We start from the raw sequence: 19,965 nt of genomic DNA on the forward strand, positions 1-19,965 counted from the left end.
TGCTGGCCAAGCATACGGCTGATGCAGAGAACACTATAGCTAGAGAAGATGTAGAAAGTAAAGGCAACAGTGGTTCCAGTGGTAATGGGAGCACTCGGGGCTGTAACCCCCACACTAGGACCGTGGAACATTTGAGACTGCCCAGGATGGGGTGAGGGGAGAATGTCTTTTTTTTTTTTTTATATAATCATTAAATATTTTAATCGTTTTTAAATATGCTTAAAATGATTTTACACATCTAAAACAAAGTGCAAATGCTGATCTCATTACATTTTGTAAAACGATAACAGCATACGATCACCTAATAGTGATACAGGTTCACTGAAACAGATGGCATAAAGTTATCACCCAGCCCCACACTGTAGCTGAATTTAACTTTAGTTTGTTGAGGCTTGACTGCTTTTGCATCAGAGGGTGACAGGATGACTACATTTACAACTCAGTTTGAAATTTATCTGCAGCGGACTCCACCGCTGCTAATGTTTGTTTTTTCTGTGTCACTTGGATTTCTTAAATCACCCCGTCCGCCCCCAAGACCCTGACCGGTTTGTCAACATTGTAGCTGGAACTACCTTGTTCCTAGCCTGTAATCAATCTGGAATGATCCTGTGTTAAGTGCAGAAGATACAGCAGCTATACAAGACTGTTTTAATGACTTTTTCCCACACATAAGATGGTGTTAGGTTGGCTGCTAAGTCTTTCTGGAAAGAATAAAATGTTTGTTAGCAAGCCCTATAAAACCAATATTTCCTGATGTAATTTTTTTGTTTTATGCTATCCTATACGATGTTTATAATAAAATGTTGCCTGGAATAACACCTCTTGCCTTTCCACTTCCCAGGATTAAATAGGTTGTTATAAGTAAACATTTGTGACTAATGTTTTGCCTTCGACAACATTGGTTTGTGGAATCTACAGTATCTTGTAAACAAGCATTTTATTCAGTTGTGCTTTACAGATAAATGATTGCCACATAAACACAGCAATGTTTCAGTACAACCACATTATTTCATTCTTTACCACTCTGCAGCTCTGTTGCCGAGTGATATGGATTGAAGTGCTTTGTTTAAGGACACCATTAGAGTGGTGGTTGATAAAGAGGAGTGATGCTCTCTTTCCTTGCTGGCTTTTCTTAGCCGGCACAGTAAAGTGTTTGTCCTGCTGAATCAGATTTAAATCAGTTTTAAAGTCCTGATCATGCAACAATATCTACTGTTTGATACAATACAGACATGGCCTATGTTACCAGGTGAAGTGAAAAGTTTACCCTTCTCCCTCCACTAATACACCACTAAATGGAGTGGATACAGATAATGCAGAGATGCTTTAGTTGCTTGGATGTCAAAAGAAATTTAAAAAAAACAAATTCTATAAATAACATTCTCTACTCTGTCTGCTTTCTTGCTTCTAGCTTTGATTAAGTACATCAGGCCAGTGTTTGTATCACGGTCAGACCAGGACTCCAGAAAGAAGACTGTGGAGGAGATCAAACGCAGAGCCCACTCTGGAGGGGAATGGCCTCAGGTAAATAGATGGAAATTTGTGTGCACACTTGTGTATTTTTGGTTGTGGGCACACATTGCCATAACAGGACCTGATTTTAACATAAACAGACTAACTTTAACGAATGCAGGACAACAAAATCATGCAACTATTATCCTTTTGACTATGATTTACTGACATTTTGAATCCATGTCAGTTTTAAAGACAAATGCATTATGGTTTCTAGTAAAAACACATTTTCACTGTACAAAACCGATTACAACCGTAACCCCGGTCCTTTGGTAGCGTGATTTACATATGTGGAGTATCCTCATAGTAAGACACAGAGAATGCTTGAAAAAGATCTAGACCTAGAAGGACAAAGCTACACACAAATTGATATTTTACCTCTAAAATTCAGAATTGCGAGCAACGTTGTTGTTACAACGAGCTGCACATCTGACTCATAGCAACTTGCAATTTAATGCAAGTAATGCACATATTTCTGCCTTGTTCTGTTTAGGATATGACAACTGTTTTTGTAATTTGATTCCTTTTTATTACAGATAATGATTTTTCCAGAGGGAACATGCACCAATAGATCCTGCCTAATCACCTTCAAGCCAGGTAAAGCTCTCCCATCATCAAACTTCTTATTCAGCTTTCCTCCTCTTTTTCTTTCTGCTGGCAGCTTGCTGGCATGCACTGATATTTCATACTCAACCTAGTTAGCATTTTGACTTGTTTAAATGAAAATAGAGGTTAAATGAATGTCCAATTTAGCTTTAAGTGTGATGTGTGGTTTTAATTGTTGTGGAATAAGAACTGGAATCAGTGTCGATATTCAACATTCCCAAGGCTTGAATTAGTATATCTCAGTTTAACCTGACATTTACCTGTGGACTGATTTTATGTCTGAACATTTGCGAAATTCAAATAACAAAAAGATATGATATAGGCTGGGTGATTGGCTGCATCTATGGCTCATGGACTTTATTTGGCAGATGTTTGAATAACCAAATAAGTGCATTTACATTTCTGCATTGGTTTCGTGTTTTTTACAGTAAACTTTCTTTTTCAGGGCACTTTGTCAAACATGCATTATTCTAATGGGTGTTCTTGTTCTTAACCAAATTCATTGTGAATGCAGGTATGTCAAATTGAAATAAACCTTTTTGTCTTTTTTACTCTTGCAGGGGCCTTCATCCCAGCGGTACCAGTGCAGCCTGTGGTGATTCATTACCCCAATAAACTAGTAAGATTGTTTATGGATATGCTAGTTCTTTGTAGAAAATCTCAATCCCATATTCGTTTTACACAATCAAATAATATTTCTTCATGTTGAAACTTTGTAATATCAAACAGGTAGGGGATAGATTGTGAGTGACATCCCACATATCTCCTTATTCATATAGTAACTGTTTGATAAAGTGCAAACATGATTGTTCTAACTCTGGTTCCCTAAAGATTGATCGGTGGCCCCACATCTGCTCACTGATCCCTGTTAACAATCGCATAGTCTTTTCTTACTTTAATTTAAGCAGATAGTAGCCTATGATACAAACTGAACCCTTAAGAGTACTAAGAGTATGTATTTTAAACATTAAATTACATAAAGGGCTTGCGCTACAAAAATGTCAGTGCTTTGTGTTAGTTCTGAGATCATTTGCATGGGCCATATTGTGTGTGTTTGTATGTGTACTATGCATGTCCTGTAGTCCGCTTGGCATCTTTCAGAGTCTCACTCAGTGGTAGGTAAATCTCTTGCCGGTCACATGGTGGGAAGAAAGATATTGCAGTTAAATATAGTATCCATGAAGGAGAAAATGTTCTGAATATACAGAAAGATTTGCAAACTCAGCTGAATCCTGTATGGTAGTGTGAGATCCTCCGTCAACACTTGGTGTTGTGGTAATATTGTGTAATTATTTTAATTATTTCAAGTTAGTCGAAGATATTGTTTATATACAGTATTTAGGGGTAGTATGCATATTTTCAGTCTCTCCAAGAAGGTATTCATAGTTTTGCATAGGGACATAATTGGTTTTGTAAAAAATAAAAGAGCTAGAGGGAGAAGTTTAAACTCTGGCTTCTGTCTCAAAAGTTCAACACATTTTTTGGACATAAACCGGTGCCTATTGGTAAATAGGCTGAATCTAAATTTGAAAACCAAAATAAGTGCCTAAATATTTCCTTGTCAACAATTATAGTTTACATTGCAAATCAATTAAGGTTATCTAATCAAAATATTGAAAAAAAGTGGTCGGGAATTGCGTCCACATGGCTCACACAGACCGTTCCCCAACTGGTCAAATGCCAACGCTTTGTCACGGCCCTCGGTTACAGGAACTAACATTAATCTATTAAAATTAACATTACTTTACTTCACACATCTTTACGCAGCAAATATTTGTGTACTGCTAAATTGATGTTCTTAATGTCGAGTACAGCCTCTTTAATCTTTAAAAGCACAATCGGTGCCATGAGAAGTCACACTAGAACTGGCTATATGGTGCTTTGTTAACTGCTAGCCTGTACCTGCTCACCTGCAATGCTCCACCGCAGCAGTCCACAGGTATCACATAGGTATGTAAAGGCTTTGTAATCCATTCAAGTATATGTAGATGCAACATGCTGTAGGCATATGGGACTTATATGGCCACAACAGCCATTTTGAGTAACTGTTGTTGTTGTTTTTTATTATTAATGAAGCATTTGCATCTATTTTTATTGAATTTATTATTCAAATGTACTTCCCATTGTGGTTAAAATAAACCATTGCAATAATTATATACAAGTAAATCTTCATATACGATTAAATACAAGTTTGCGCGTTTAAGTTCTGGATGCACAGATAAGGCTGAGTTTCTCAACTAAACTCATTTGTGCAGAATAATGGACCCTTGATCTACTAGCAGGCCAAATAGGCCTATTTAGTTGAAGTTGTTTAAGTCTGGTTATGAGAAGAATTCATTGAAGCATTCAAAGCCACTTTCTGATAGCCTCACTGGGAATCTGGCTAATCACGAGATGACTCAGAAGGCAAGTTCAAGGCATTGCTCTGGCTTGTTAGTGAGGCTGTGGAAAACCAAAGGAGGACATTGTGAGATGGAATTGTTTGAGAATCTTATAAATCCAGCAAACCTACACTGTCTTCTGCTTAAGGAGGTGGTGCTCAGATGTTGTGCAACATTTGAGGTTAGTTGTAAAAAAATCCCAAATGCAGTTGCATAAGTGTGGTCAGGCTATTGAAATCAGTGGAGTCACATAATTGACGCATACCTTAAGTATAAACTACGTCACTGTACTTGCATGCACTATAGTAACTCCAGTATTCCCCAGTTTTTGCAGTAACCTGGTTTTAGAAATGTCCATGAAAACAGGAACTTCAGTGTTACTAATCCAGTTTACCTAAGTACTTGGCCTTGTCAACCCGTTGGCGACATTTTAAAGGATCACATTTGTATTTAAAATAACAGAAGGTGATATATAGAAGGTGGTTGAGAAAGGTTATTATTCAAATGTGATAAAAAGTTTTTTTTTAGACCAAATGTAAATAATTTGTGTGGATAAATCACGTCAATTTAAAAATTCTAACCTATTTATTGCTATAAGCCTATTAACATCAAATCCATATTTTGCAGTGCAGGTTTTCTCTTACTGCAAATTTTGGATGCCCGATTAAAAACAAGCTAACCAACAAAATAAAGAGTTTTGAGCATGCGATCAGTAGATTTTCTCGAATGTCAATGTCATCATTCTGTTCATACCGTCGCAAAACCATATGGACATTGACTGATTGATCAATTTGGTCTCGCAAAGTAAAACAAAGATTATAAAGAGAACAAACATAAAGACAACATCTGGGGAAGTATAGCAGTTGAACTTGCTTGTGATGGTGATAGCCTATAAAGGAGTTTCTTGTCAAGGTAACATATAGACTACCATTCACTTCCAAGTGCATTAGTTGACGTTATGCTATGGACATTATACTTTTTATAAAATGAAATGTCGCTGTGCAAGGTATATTACAAAACCTGGCCATATAGATAAAGAAGAGTGTTGCGTCTAATATGTATCTATGCTACTGGCAAATGGAAGGTATTATAAGATGATCATTATAAACTGGCCATTAAGACTTATATCACATATAATAAACACATATATGATAAACACATTTAGACTATTCATCAAATGATGAAAACCAGTGCAGTGAAACTCAGCATCAACGCTGGAAACAATAACATGTTTTATTGGCGCCACCCATAGGAAATGCGACCACATTGTAACTTTTCTACACAGTCTTGCGCACTTGGAATAACAAGCCTTTCTCTAGTTTGTAGAGTTAAGTGTGGGGTTGTTATAGTAAAAACAATGGTGATTTGATGATTGTGTGACTGGGAACCTTACATTTTTGGTGGAATGCACGGAACACAAATATTTGTGTCAGCTCGTTGTGCAAGGCTTGAATGTGAAAAATTGTCAATGAATATTCCGTGTTTTTGTTACATGTGTTATGTTTGGGTGTAAAGAGGTGTGAAAAGGCCTCCAAGACAGTACATGTGGACGGATTTCCTACCTTAACCTGATTACACAGTAATTTGATTTTCGGTGGGCAAATAAGCATTAAAGGTTTAGTGCAAGAACTACTGCAGAAAGGAATTATTAACTATTAGTCTAAAATGCAACCTGGAAATATACATTAGTTTTTCAATCCGTCTAATGTCTTTGCTTCATGTCTTTTGTTTTTACAGGACTCAATCACATGGACATGGCAAGGGCCTGGAGCGTAAGTACACAGTTTCTTAATTTCATTAATGGCATGCTTCAGTTAATATATAAATATAAATCTATTTTTGTTAAACTAAAACAGAATGTAACATTTTTGGATTGCACGCACTATTATGTTTTCATAGTAAAGGTTGTCTTTGATTACATTCTGCAACTCAAGTGCAGGCTTCTATTTTTGAAATGAACATTGTGGTCTGAACCAGAATCTCTGCAGCAAGATCTCAAATAGACTGGAAGCAGAGTAGTTATGGCTGGAGGAAAAAGACTGCCCTCATTATCTGTCTCTGTAGCATCCTCAGAATACTATGTCCAGTTTTGGAATGGCTTCCATCGTTATGGTGGGTCTTTGAATCTCGTTGGCTGTCCACCCAGCACAGCTGAGCAGAACTATACATTTGACTAATTCTCTAAAAGACACACACAAACTCTATTATATGCACATTGTGTGACATTGTCTTCCAAACCATGTCTATGTCATAGAAACTTTAAAATAATACGACATTTAAATATGTATTCATACCTAAATTGAGCTTCAATACATCTTGTTCTGAAATTATTCATTTATTTATCAGTGATGTACTGTAATTTAGCAAATACATTATTGAAGTCAGCAAATTTCTGAAAATAATTGATGTGGCGCCTTTAAAACGCACCAATATTTTTGGTGTTAAGTCATTTGTCACATGGACACCAATCAAGGCTGTTTGTGTCTATTTGATTATTCTTGTTAATGATGCCATGTTATTATTCAGGTTTGAAATTTTGTGGCTGACACTCTGCCAGTTGCACAACGAGTTTGTGGTCGAGGTAAGAGTCACCTTATCTCATCATATTGCATGTATTAATGTTGCTGTAGGTCATGCCTTGTTTACCTGTAATGATCCCTGTGCTTGCAGTATTCCAAATTATTGAATGTGTGCTATATGAAAGGAGGCCATCATTGATTCCACCACGTCTTTTAGGTTTTGTACATAATGCATATGCAACAGAACAGATACTAAAGACATTTCTACCTTCTGTATTTTATGAATTCTTAATTTCATGCAAGGGAATACATATTTTTTCAATTGTCCACACTAAATGGAATATGTTGTCTATGCATACCTATAATAAAATATCCATATAATAATACAATCTCTTATGTCTGAGATTGTCTGAAATTAATAACTGTCTCTCTCTGCAGTTCCTTCCCATCTACACACCCTCAGAGGAGGAGAAAAGGAACCCTGCTCTCTATGCTATCAACGTGAGACGTGTCATGGCTAAGTAAGTTCCAATTTATTGTTCATAATTGTGGATATATACGTGACAGTTCATCCTTTGAATGTACAAAAAAGTAAAGTTGAACCCCAAAAAATTAGGTATTAAGTATTTTGTTATTCACATATAAACAACAAATGTAACATACATTTTGTCTGTCTCAGCAATTAAAAGGGACATAGAGCTATGGGAAAGCTCCTCACTTGCATAGACTATTCACTTCTTACACATAGGCAACAAGCAAGGGAAGGCCTGTGATTGCTCAACATCTAGTTATGTGAGAAGGTTGGAACAAGGGTTTTACACAGGTTCATCTCGCTATAGCTTTGGTCTGTGACGGGTGACCTGCTTATAAAGACAGATACATACATATATTTTACTGTTTTATTGTGGCTCAGTAAGAAAATATTAAATATGAACTTTTTATAAACACTTAAAGTTCCTTGATGGTTTTGTCTGCATGAGTATTAATCATGTGTAAGCTCTTAAGTGTCATACTGCATTGGTATGACACCTGAACCATTATTTAAATTCTGTACCTTCCAACATTGCTATCCAAGTAAACCATCCACCAAAAAAAAGAACTATACACATTGTTCTTGACATCAAAGTAGCCATATTGATTACTGCATTGGCCTCCATGAACCTTCAGCAAAGTTTGTGTTGATTTGCAAATACTGATGTCCCATAATTCTCGTCTGTGCTATTCTCAGAGCCCTGGGGGTACCCATCACAGACTATTCATTTGAAGACTGCCAGCTGGCCATGGCAGAAGGCCAGCTGAGACTGCCAGTCGACACCTGTCTGCTGGAGTTTGCCAAGCTTGTCAGGAGACTGGGGTGAGTCACTCAAACCTTCCCAAGCAATGCTCCATCACAGAGAACCAAGTAAGGGGCAAACGTGTGAGACTGGGGCAAAATATTCACCAAACACAGCAGGGACCCAGATTAGATTTCTGGCAGCGGTACCTTCGGCATGGTTTGCATTCCAGCAAACGAGACTGGTTGTGTGCACAGGTGGTGAAGGCAGTTTGGGATTGTGTCCTTGTCTCTGCGCTATTGACTTATATTGGTTGGTCATGTGCCTGCACAGTATGGGATCTGGAGGGGATAGTGTAATCTCCACACATGGTGAAACTCCTCTCTGTCAGGTGAAAAGAAGCAACTGGCAGCACCACGTGTATTGAGGGAGGCACATATTTGTCGACTCCCTCCCCAGTCCACCATTTGGCAGTGCCAATGAACGCTGACCGTGCAGGAAAGAGAAAAGGAAGAGAGGGATAGATAAAATGTACATAGATTGGACAAAATACTGCAAACAATCACAAGAATGCAGCCCAAGAAACTACAGTTAAAAATGAGGACTTGATACAACTCCATGGCACCATCTCAAAAACAAATCTGCTTTGTATCTGCTGTACTAACTGTGCTGACTCTATTGTTTTGATTCTAGTTTTGTTTTTGTTTGTGGCTTATTTCATTTTTTTGTTCACACTATGGTAACATTATTAATGAACAAAAAGTTTATTCCCCTCACTTTCCTAGGCTGAAACCCCAGAACACTGAGAAGGTTCTCCAGGATTATGGGAACAGAGCCAGAAAGCTGGAAGGTCAAAAGCTGGACTTGGACGGCTTTGCTCAGTGCCTCGATGTGCCAGTTTCAGAGATGCTGCGAGACATGTTCGCTCTTTTTGATGAGGTAAATACTGTGGAGGTTTTTCCCTTTCCCCTCAACCAAGATAGCTCTAAAGTCTTCTTTATTGGCCACTTGCTAAATAGATTTCATTGTCTCTTCATTATGACACACATTACGTTATAAATGCATTCACTGCAAATATAGAACTGAAATACATTAATATAGTTGCAGTATAGAACTATAGATTTGTCATATTGTACTGTATGTGGTAAGCTGTGTGCTTCAGTTTAGGGCAAACTTGAGCTCCAAGCATTCAGTTGACAAAATACTTCTATAAAAAGACTATTAAGACTGGAGGCTGGGTTAAATAGCAGATGCATTTTTGAAACTAATCAAAGGACCTTGCTTTCCATTTGGGGATACATTTGCAGTATACTACCCAAACAACCAATAACAGTTTTATTGCAGTAATGTGTTCATGACCTTAACAACAATCACCCACAGCTATTTTAGTGAAATAAATAAATAAGTAGCCTTGCTCATATACTCTCTTATCTTTCGTAACGCCTTGGTTTCTCTTGTTTTTCCAGCATGAAGATAACTGCATGGATATCAGAGAATATGTGATAGCCTTATCTGTTGTATGCAGACCTGCCAAAACTCTGGAAACGCTGAAATTGGCCTTCAAGGTATGTTGTGCTTTAAGCTTTACGCTGAAATCTTCTCTGTACTTGCTTAGGATCCGCGTGACATTTGCTACATTGAAATGCCACTTACTGTAGGTTGTATTGTCTTATGTGTAAGAGTAATGAAATAGTTATCACATATTACTACTCATAATAACAATGTTAACAGTGAAAAGACAAGCAATAAAAGTATCAAATTAAAATAAAAACCGTAAAATAAAACTTAACAAAAATACAACAACATCACAAACATGAGACAAAGGCCAGTTTAAATAGGGGAGTATTCAGTTGCTTTTTAAAAGCATCAACAGAGATCACAAAACATTGTCACAATTCTTAAGTTATGTGACCTTAGGGCTCATGAAAAAGGGAACCAAATGAAGAAGAAAATTTTCATTGGCTCCTAATCTGCATGACTTAACAGATCGTTTCAAGTCTTCTTCAAAACTTCATGATATTCATTTTGGAAATGATGGTTCCATTTAGAGTAGAATAGACAAGAAAGCAGGGTATGCTTTACGGCGTGGCTACCTTTTGATGACTAGTCACTACTAGTCCATCAGGATAGAGGCTTAGCTATGCATATCCATGGCACTGTATACATTTAAATATCCTTGGTCCGTGTTTTCGTCAGAGATGGCAAAAAGTGTTCACTTTTCGTACTTAAGTAGAAGTACAGATACTTGTGTTAAAAAATACTCTGGTAAAAGTGGAAGTACTGATTAAACTTCTTTACTCAATTAAAGGTAACAAAGTACAGGCTTGGAAATTTACTTAAAGTATAAAAGTAAAAGTAGCCTTGCGAATGACAACCATTTTTTATGCAAAGCTGCCTGGACCACACAAATGTTACTAGAGAGCACGCTGAGGAACTTCAGTGGACATGGGGAACACAGTCTTTATATGGCAATGACAACATTTTAAATGGATGTCTGCCAATAGGCCTAAAACATAACATATATGATTATTAGGACAGAAACTGGGACTCCAGGTTAATAAGATTCTGACTCATTAGCAAGATACGATTTCAGTTGTGATTCTGTGAGAATTCACGGATCCAGTTTCTATTTTTAATCTTCCCCTTAACATTTAAATAAATCTACATGTATGTGTGTGTGCTCAAATATGGCTATGAATCCTTCTTGATGCCCACTGTCTCAAGCATATCTCTCAGATAAGGTCAAGGTTGATGGGAATGTCTTGCTGCTTGTCTGCCGGATCACTGTTTTTTTCATTTTCAATCATGTCGCCCTCCATACTACTACAGTATGTGCTAACGTTAGCGCCATCAAGCCGCAATGATTTGCTGTGAATTAATGCAGAATGCCGAATCTGTTGAGTTGTCTTAGTAGTGCGGCAAATGCAACGTACAGTAGATATATTCCCATCCATTTAGATTAAATATGGTATTGATGACGTAAACAATAATAACAATAACTCCAGTGAAATTATGTGAAAGTTGAGGACTAGATTAGGATTGTAATAAAGCTGATTCTGGTTTCCAACTTCACCCCAGGTGTGTCTGGGTTAAAACCATAGACCGTTAAGGTTAAAACACGGACGGAGACAACTTCTTTCTAGCTAAGTTTACATCCACATGTCAATTGAATTACAGTATCTGAAGTTCGGTTTAAAAAACAAAAAGCAAATGCACATGCAAATAAAGCTGGTGAAACTGTTGATGCTTCATTAAGATCAACGTGCAACCTAGCTTACAGGTGAAGAACACACCAAAACCACTAGCTGACTTACTTTAAATGTGCAAGAACTATAGACCAACAACAGGCTTAAGTGAACTGACAACATGAGTTGTACAACTTAGTTCTCAAAGAGGCACACACACAATATCAGCTGATCTTTTCTCTCACTTTTTTCTCTGTGGGGCGCACGCACCCGCTCGTGGTGTGTGGCGCGTGTCCGCGCTATTGTCCGACATGACAACCTCTTGCACAAAACTAAAGTAACGAGCCAATTTTGTAAATGTAAGGAGCAGAAAGTACCGATATTTGTGTTGAAATGTAAGGAGTAGAAATAAAAAGTTGCCACAAAAATAAATAGTAAAGTAAAAATATCAGAGAAATCTACTTGAGTACTGTAACTAAGTATTTGTACTTCGTTACTTCCCATCTCTGGTTTTCGTCTTACATCTTTGACCGTTTCACAGAGGGTTTTCAGTTCGTTATAGTTAATTGTAACATTTCGATCACCTAAAAATGTCTTGTTTAGTGATCGATTGTACTAAAAGACACACTCTTTAAAATAAGCGTCCCAATTGGTATGTTAACTTGAATTACAGATGCACCTTCCTAACCATACAGTCTAGCTAGCACTACCATTAGCTGGCAATTTCAAACCGTGTTTACATCAAACACTTTCAGTATAGTACCTTTTTAGAACTGTACCTAACCAGAAAGGACATGTACCAAACACCAGATCTGTTCTGCGTTTCCACCGTAGACAATACTCTTAAATGTAGGCGGGGATTATTACTGGATGATAATAGCCGTGGACAGCTATGCCCTGAGCAACAAGCTGAAAACCTTTTTATTCCTCACTGCTCCATCCATCTCTCCTTGTATTTCCTCATCACCAATGAAGCAGAGGAACGTCTGCACCATTTCCAGACTTCAGTTTTTCTAGAACCTTTTTTCCACCAAGCAGTAAGGTTCACTTCATTACACATTAAAATGGTTTGGGTTTGCATTTCCATTTCCAAAGGTTGTGGATGGTACAAGTATAGAACCGCTTCCTTTTTGTCCTGTTTTTTCGTTACCTCTCTGTTAAGATACCTAGCAAATGTGTTTTAACGTGTATGTATGTGTAATGAACTGAACCAAACCGTACTGCTTGGTGTAAACAAGGCTTTAGTGCTTAGCTTAGCACTCTCCCCAGCTCCAGCCTCTTGTCCAAATATGGTCACATCTGACGCCGAAAAACACTGTATGGCGATGGCCAAAATACAAACCATGATGCTTTACACACCACAAACCAATGGGTGACGTCAGAGTGGCAACGTCCCCCTTCTTTTATACCGTCTATGATTTCTCCCCATTGTGTCTTCTCCAGATGTTTGAGGCAGAGGAGGACGGTGCCATCACAGAGATGGAGTTGGCAGTTATCCTGAAGACGGCTTTGGGAGTGACTCACCTCAGCGTATCACGTCTGTTTACCGCCATCGATCTGGAAAACACAGGAAAGATCACATTTGGTAAGAGACTGAATAAATCAGTGATTGACAAAAAAAAAAAGATAGATAGATAAAGCCCTATTTGCATGAGAGTGGTATGCAATTTAGCAATTGCCACCCCACATTTGTGTTTTGTGAGGCACATTCGCACAGGATGAACAAAGTCTGTGTTTACTCTTATTTACTGGCCTTCCCCCCCACATATGATGTCAAGGCTCTGACAAAACTTTCATTCATAATTGCAAACGCAGAAAATACAACCCTGAATCACAGAGATGCCGGTGTCCACGGGACTAATATTATCACACATCCTCTGTGTTTGGCGATTTGAAATATGGTCATTTGCATTGTAATTTTTACTTGACAAATTAGAGATATGGCAGATTTGCGCTGGATTAAGATCAGACAACCTCTGCAATTATTACAAATAACTGGAGGTCCCCAGCTAATACTACTCCCATGCTAATAGGACTATTTATTTATTGATGATTTTTTTACGGTAAAAAGTAATGCCATCACTGTAATACCCCCGGCTACAATAACGTACGGTACAGACTAGGAGAATGATGTAGATGACCTGGAAATGCTGACCAATCAGTGCAGATTGGGCTTTTTCGGGAGGGGGGCTTAAAGAGACTTGTGCAGAGCTTTTCAGACGGGGTGGATATAGGTGCATCAGCCCTTGGCAATATGAGAAAAATATGCGTATATTTTCTAGTGCAAGTACAACCTGAAAATAAGCATCATAGCATAATTTGTTTGAACTGTGCTTGAATTTATCTACTTTCCTGGCTTATTAACCCTCATGAGGAGCAGTAGATTCGACCAGCAGGCCACCAGTTTTAGGTCTGCCCATTGTTTTGACCTTTGTCTCATGTTGCCTTTGTCTCTGGCGCCCTCCTGTGGTCTTTCCACAGATAAGTTCAGATGCTTTGTGGAGCAGCACCCAGACTTTGCTGAGGAGTACCTGTACACAGAAAATGCAGGCCTCCACAGCAGCCCCTGCCACAGTCGCCAAACAAAGCCCAGCCTGTCTGCCCGAAACCTGCAAGGCACTGCCACCACCAAAACAGCTAACGGTATCTGTCCTGACTTCAGCCCCAAAGAACATGGCAGCACAATTGATGGACTTTTCAAGAAACACAACTAAAAGGGTTTGAATAATGTAGTGGGAGAAAACTATCACCTCTCCTGGTGAGAAGGTGTTGCGTAGGGTGCAGAGGGTAGTTAATTACTTTTAAATTAGTAACTTGTTTGAACAGTAAGGGACTACATTTCAGTAACCACAACTACAAAAATGAAGTACCTTATCCTTTTTTATTAGTATTGCCATGACATTAATGAGGTTACTTTCAGCCTGGTAACAGTTTATGTTGTTATATGTGTCCTTTTGCTCTTTTTTTTTTTTTTCTTCTTCTTCATAGCAAGGGTTGTCAAAATGCCAGAACAATGGCTGTTTCAGACACACTGCTTGAACACTTGAAGGGCAAGCACTTATAATGAAAAAAAATAAATCATGAGTCATTTTTTTTTTTCTTAGTGCTAACTGCATGTTTTTAACATGAGGGAAGCAAGAAAAACACAAGCCCTGGACAGCAAAGTTAAACCATTTTTAGTAAATCAGTGTTGGGTTCTCTTTCATTTGTAACTTTTATCTGTTTCCTCTCTTTAAAGGTAGCTGCCTTTTTTAACTGAAAGTGCAGAATGCATGGGCTCATGTTATTTTGAGCAGTATTGGACAATTTATCTAAAGAAGGGAGGCCTGAGGGTACCAGTGACGATCGTGTGACTACCTGAAGTTTTTAACTACAGTAGCCACATTTGAGGTGAACTTGGGTCTCTGAGTTGACGGTCATTATTGCTATGAGCCTCTTACATATACAGTGATATATATTTGATTTAGCTCAGGGTTCAGTGACAAAAATGAAAAATGTAACTTGTATGATGTCATCGTTTTTGACACTCACTGGGTTATGTGCATGTCTCTCTTTCTTACAACATCAGGACTCTTCTGGCCAGTCATTCCTCATTCACATGGACTTCACAGATTTATTTCAGGTTAACACATTCAAGTGTCTCTTATTTATTGTTGAAATTACACAACGTGGACCAAAAACGCATTAAGTGATTTAATGTCACCTGTCATGTTTGAACTGTCCTTTTCAGTCAGTGGAGGCTTTGTTGGGTAATCTAAAGACGAGGTCATCCTACTTCCCTTTCTGTCTTACACTGCATCGTTTTTATCAATTCCTATCATTTTCACAGCATATCATCAGTCCGTCTCAAACTCCCAACTGTTCAGGTGTTTTATGTATGTCATATTTAAATATTGGACCCTTAGTCACATCATGTTTTAAAATAGATCCAAGCTCCTTTGCATTCAATCACATTCAAGGGACCTTTGGAATCAGAATATATCCACCTGTGATAATATTTATGTCTTGTTTGTTTTTCTAATGGTGGTCTAATTGGCGCAGACACATTTGTCACTAAATGAATAGAATAGAATAGAATACCTTTATTGTCATTATACACAAGTACACGGTACTTGTGCAGCGAGATTAAAGCAATCCCTTTACAGCATTGACACAGAAAATATGAGAATGTGGTTTGATTATATCTTAGGGCACTGACATGCAGTCTGTGGCCATGAAGTGCATTTATAATCACAGGCCAGTGGGCTTATGCTTTATTATTACTACTTAAGATAAGAACGACAATTTGTCTCAAATCAAGCAAATAGTATTTAGCGGTCTTTAAGTTAATATTTTAGGACACAGTTAACTTGATTGCTACTGGAAGGAAGGTTGTATTGCATATCTCCCCTGACATGTTGTAATGGGTCCATTATTCTATATCTAACAAACTCTGAAATGAATTGCAGTCTTTTGGATGTATTGGCAAAGACTTTCACGCACAATGATGCTCAGTTCAGTCATTTTCCAACAATGAGCTGTGTTTCATCTTATGTCTATTGAAACAAAAAAATAACCTTGTACTTACAAAGAAAACATAAAATGAAAATTAGATTATGCGGCACCTTCTCTCAAAATGTACAGTGCTTTACATGTCATGATATAGCACAATTAATTAAAGGGAATACATCTCCTAAGCAAGTAAAATAAAACGCATTAGAAACGAGTAATACTTGGGATCTGTGCATTCATGGTTGAATTGTGTCAACTTTTTGTTTATCACATTTACAACTTAAGTGGTTTTTTTTTTTTATTCTATAAGTTTATGATGTCAGTGAGCCTCGCATTCATGACCATGCATACTGTACTTGTATTCCATTATGGTTTTAGGTGAAGCAATATTTCACATCTCTCAAGATGTATGCTTTTGAAGAGTTCTGATATGTATTTTGAATATTCCAAATGCAGGACATTTTGTGAATTTTTGATATACGTATATGAATGATTTTTATTTTCACTGCCATGACAAAGATCTGTGATCTTCTTCTCCTCTGCAGACTGTATTGATGGTGAAAAATGAGCCGTAGTTTTGTTTTCCATTGTATAATACTGCAGTTGTTTTGTGCTGTATTCCTCCTACACAGTGTACAGTTTTATTGTTATATTATTACTATTATCGCGGAGTTGACTGCTTAGAAACAAAAATGCAGATTTCTTATGGAAGCCGATAGCCTTGAATCTATAGAATTTTTATGCTAAACAAAAAGAGAATGTTTCGACAATCTTGTCACGATCAGAAGCCGCTCAAAGCACTGATCTCCAGTGGACATTTTCCCGAAGACATCATGGTCTTCAAATGTACACTTTTTATCCTTTTTTGAACCCTCTCTCCATTTACTTGTTATGTTTATTATTTAAGGCATGCAGGTTGAAATAAGCAAAATGTGAGTGTGCCAGTGTGTCAGGCTCTGAGGTAATGTCTGCCACCACATGACGGGCCGCATGGCACAAACTCTCCGAACTGTATACACACATACAGTGATACTTAATTTAAATGTTAAATCACAATCTTTTAGTATTTCTCCCTTACTACTTTTTCCTTTTTTTTTTTTTAAATTAAACGTGTGCTTGCACTTTAGATTATTATCTTTAAAGGAATATCACATTGCTGTAAAGCATGTTAAGTTTTTAGGTATCGTAGCTCAATCTTGATCATATGAATAGTTTTTGCATTCATATATTTGCTGCAATATTCTGAGCACAGAGGAAATTAGGGATAACACATTAAAGGAAGCTGTCCCTTGTCCCACATTTGTTTTTGTACTGTAAGAAAGAGTTTGGTTAGTTTTAACATCTTAAAACACTTTTTAGATCTACTTTTCTGCCTTGTCTCAGGATGGTGGACCTTTTTGTAGCTTGAAACGACTTAGTAAACATGTAGGACTTGCCAACAACTAATTTGAATGACTACAACTGCACCGTGGAATGGATAAGTATTAAATGTACTCCCATGTGATGTGATTTTACAGCAGGTTGTTAATTATACAATTCATCCTGTATGTATGTATGTATGTATGTATGTACGAGGGGAAACTATACTGTTTTGTACATAGGTAGGTAATCTGATTGTGAATCTCAACTGAAACATCAAGCATTGATATTCCACACTTGACCCATAATGAAATGTATTGAGCCACAGTAACCCCTCATGCAGTTTTTTATGTTTATTTTTAAACAGAAATTTCCATGTGAAGGTCTAAAGGATACTATGTTTCATCAGCCACATATATATTCAAAACAATTTGGCATTGGGGCTGTGTGAAAATACTTGGTCCCTTTTCCTTTCACACTTGTTTCACTGTCCTTTATTCCAAAAACCTCCGTGGAGGTGAATCTCATTTATTTTGTACTTGTTATCTATCTGATCAAATGTAAACCTGCAAGAGATAAACTTGTATCTATGCTACTGCTGCCTGCTTACCCCAGTTTGTCCAGCAGCGAGCCTAAGACGAAAGACTTGTGTACTCTGACAGAGCGATGATGTCTTTCTGATGGCTTATTGTCTGTGGACCAAGAAACTGAAATCTCTGTTTTCTCTGTAGCTTTACTTCCTGTCTCTTTTCTATACTCAACAGGTTTTATTTTATTAATGCATTTTGATGATGGAAGAGTCATTACTGCAAGCCACTTTGAATGTGTCTGTTCAGGACTGCTATGATATAACTTGTTAATGTGACTCTTGGATTGAATAAAAAAATTGAAATGTAAACACTGTTGTTTCACTGTCACAGTGCTAATTGATGAGCTGTGTGTTTGGTAGCATGATTAGAGCTAGAAGGTGTTAATGTGAGTGTGTTGTATGAGGTGGTTGAGCACAACACTGCAAGAAAAATGATAACGTTCTGCTCAGAACAGCATGGTCAAAGTGTAATAATGACAGTGCAACCGTGAGCTTGCAGTTTAAAGTCAATGTTATTCTACATCCTCCATTTTTTTCTAGTCCCCATCCTCACCTGCTGGCTTGTTGCATAACTGTCTCCCTCTTGAGGTAACATAGTGGCAGTGCAGTCATGAGTGTTGAGTTAAATTCCATCATCAGATCTTCATAGGCAAGTTAAGTTCACCAGCATCAAAGCCCTCCTTTTCTAGACCTGTGTTTGCTGTCATTGATTACACGTTGATGTCTATAGACTGCTATAGAATATGTCTTGCATGAAGGCCATTGTGTGGTTGTTTTATGACAGTGATTGAAGGATTTCCACTAGCAATGCAGTATACAGTATGTATAGTATATGTGTTGATCTGTTTTTTTATTTGTTTTTTTTTTGCTTCTCTTTAGTTTGTGTCTCTGTCGTGTTTCTTTCCCTGCAGGTTTGACTGGTTGGCCGACTTTGTAGCACAATATCCCCAATATATCCAATATATCCATTGTTTATATTTTTATTTTTTACTTTAGCAATAATTTTCATGTTAAAAAGCTAAACTAAGATGGTGAACATGGTAATCATCATGCCTGCTAAACATCAGCATGTTAGCAATGTTTTCGCATTAACTCTACAGACAATGAAGTTTGAAGTAATTACTTATTTATTCTTTTAATCAACAACTTCTCTCTCTTGCAGATCTTCATGTATGACTTTATCTTTAAGAGTCTCTACTGCGTTGCTGTTAGAGAGCCTGTTATGGTTAAAATACTAGATGTGTGATGTGAACTCATATATGGTTTGAAAATGTTTCCATTTGATTAATTACTGTCTGACACCATATCTTAACCGTTTCTTTACCATATATGGTTGTAACCTTTGTACCTAGCACAGGAAACTCAGGCCTGGGTTTATGTGTGTAAGTTTTGTGTGTACCTTAGTTTCTGTGTTTATACACGTGTGTGTGTCTTCCACATGAGCAGAAGCAGACAAGTGACCTTCGGTGCATTGCACTGCTTCTTGCTAAGCACAAATACCCAATCAGCAACCACTCCCACGTCGTAAATCAGACAATGTAACCTTCTTCACTCATGCAATGAAGAGACTGCTTTCAGGGGAAGAAATTTAAAGTTGCTCAGAGGTGACACAGAGGCTTCCCTTGCAGCAAGAACACTTGTAATTTGTCTTCTTTTGAGTACTGGAAAGAAAGATTTGGTTAACGAACTGTGGGTAATTATCAGAAATACCCAACAGTTGCTCAGTAGGTAAGCTGGTAGTCTGCGTTTGAGGAGATGTTCTAATTGTGTGGAATCAGTGGTTATGGTCATGACTCAAAAGACAAAGAATGTGCCCTCATTCTTCTTTTGTGTCTTTTTTTTTTTTTTTTTTTCAGAATGCTCGGATGAAGTAAGATTGGGGGGGGAAGGAAATTGTGTGGTTCTGCACTGTTTCTTAACATCCAAATCTAACATCTGGAACAGAGCATAGCAAAGTTGTTAGGATGTATTGTGTGTGCGTTTCACTTCTTTTTCAGGACAGCAGGTGACAGTATGAGTAAGCCAGGGAAGGCTTTAGCTGTTCCCATT

At 37.6% G+C, this 19,965-nt stretch overlaps 1 protein-coding gene across 1 annotated transcript in view; it reads left to right on the forward strand.

Moving 5' to 3' along the window:
* LOC116690849 (lysophosphatidylcholine acyltransferase 1) overlaps positions 1-14,565 on the forward strand; it is a 32,558-nt gene extending 17,993 nt beyond the window's left edge. The window contains exons 4-14 of the mRNA XM_032518051.1: positions 1,412-1,524; positions 2,049-2,109; positions 2,679-2,737; positions 6,237-6,271; positions 7,026-7,080; positions 7,457-7,539; positions 8,247-8,372; positions 9,078-9,231; positions 9,759-9,857; positions 12,921-13,062; positions 13,959-14,565. Of these exons, the coding sequence (XP_032373942.1) occupies positions 1,412-1,524; positions 2,049-2,109; positions 2,679-2,737; positions 6,237-6,271; positions 7,026-7,080; positions 7,457-7,539; positions 8,247-8,372; positions 9,078-9,231; positions 9,759-9,857; positions 12,921-13,062; positions 13,959-14,191 (1,160 nt within the window). The 3' untranslated portion in view covers positions 14,192-14,565. The remainder of the gene's footprint in view (positions 1-1,411; positions 1,525-2,048; positions 2,110-2,678; positions 2,738-6,236; positions 6,272-7,025; positions 7,081-7,456; positions 7,540-8,246; positions 8,373-9,077; positions 9,232-9,758; positions 9,858-12,920; positions 13,063-13,958) is intronic.
* Positions 14,566-19,965: the final 5,400 nt, after the last annotated feature.

The sequence above is a fragment of the Etheostoma spectabile genome, chromosome 6, assembly GCF_008692095.1.
Source record: "Etheostoma spectabile isolate EspeVRDwgs_2016 chromosome 6, UIUC_Espe_1.0, whole genome shotgun sequence".
Lineage (NCBI taxonomy): Eukaryota > Metazoa > Chordata > Actinopteri > Perciformes > Percidae > Etheostoma > Etheostoma spectabile.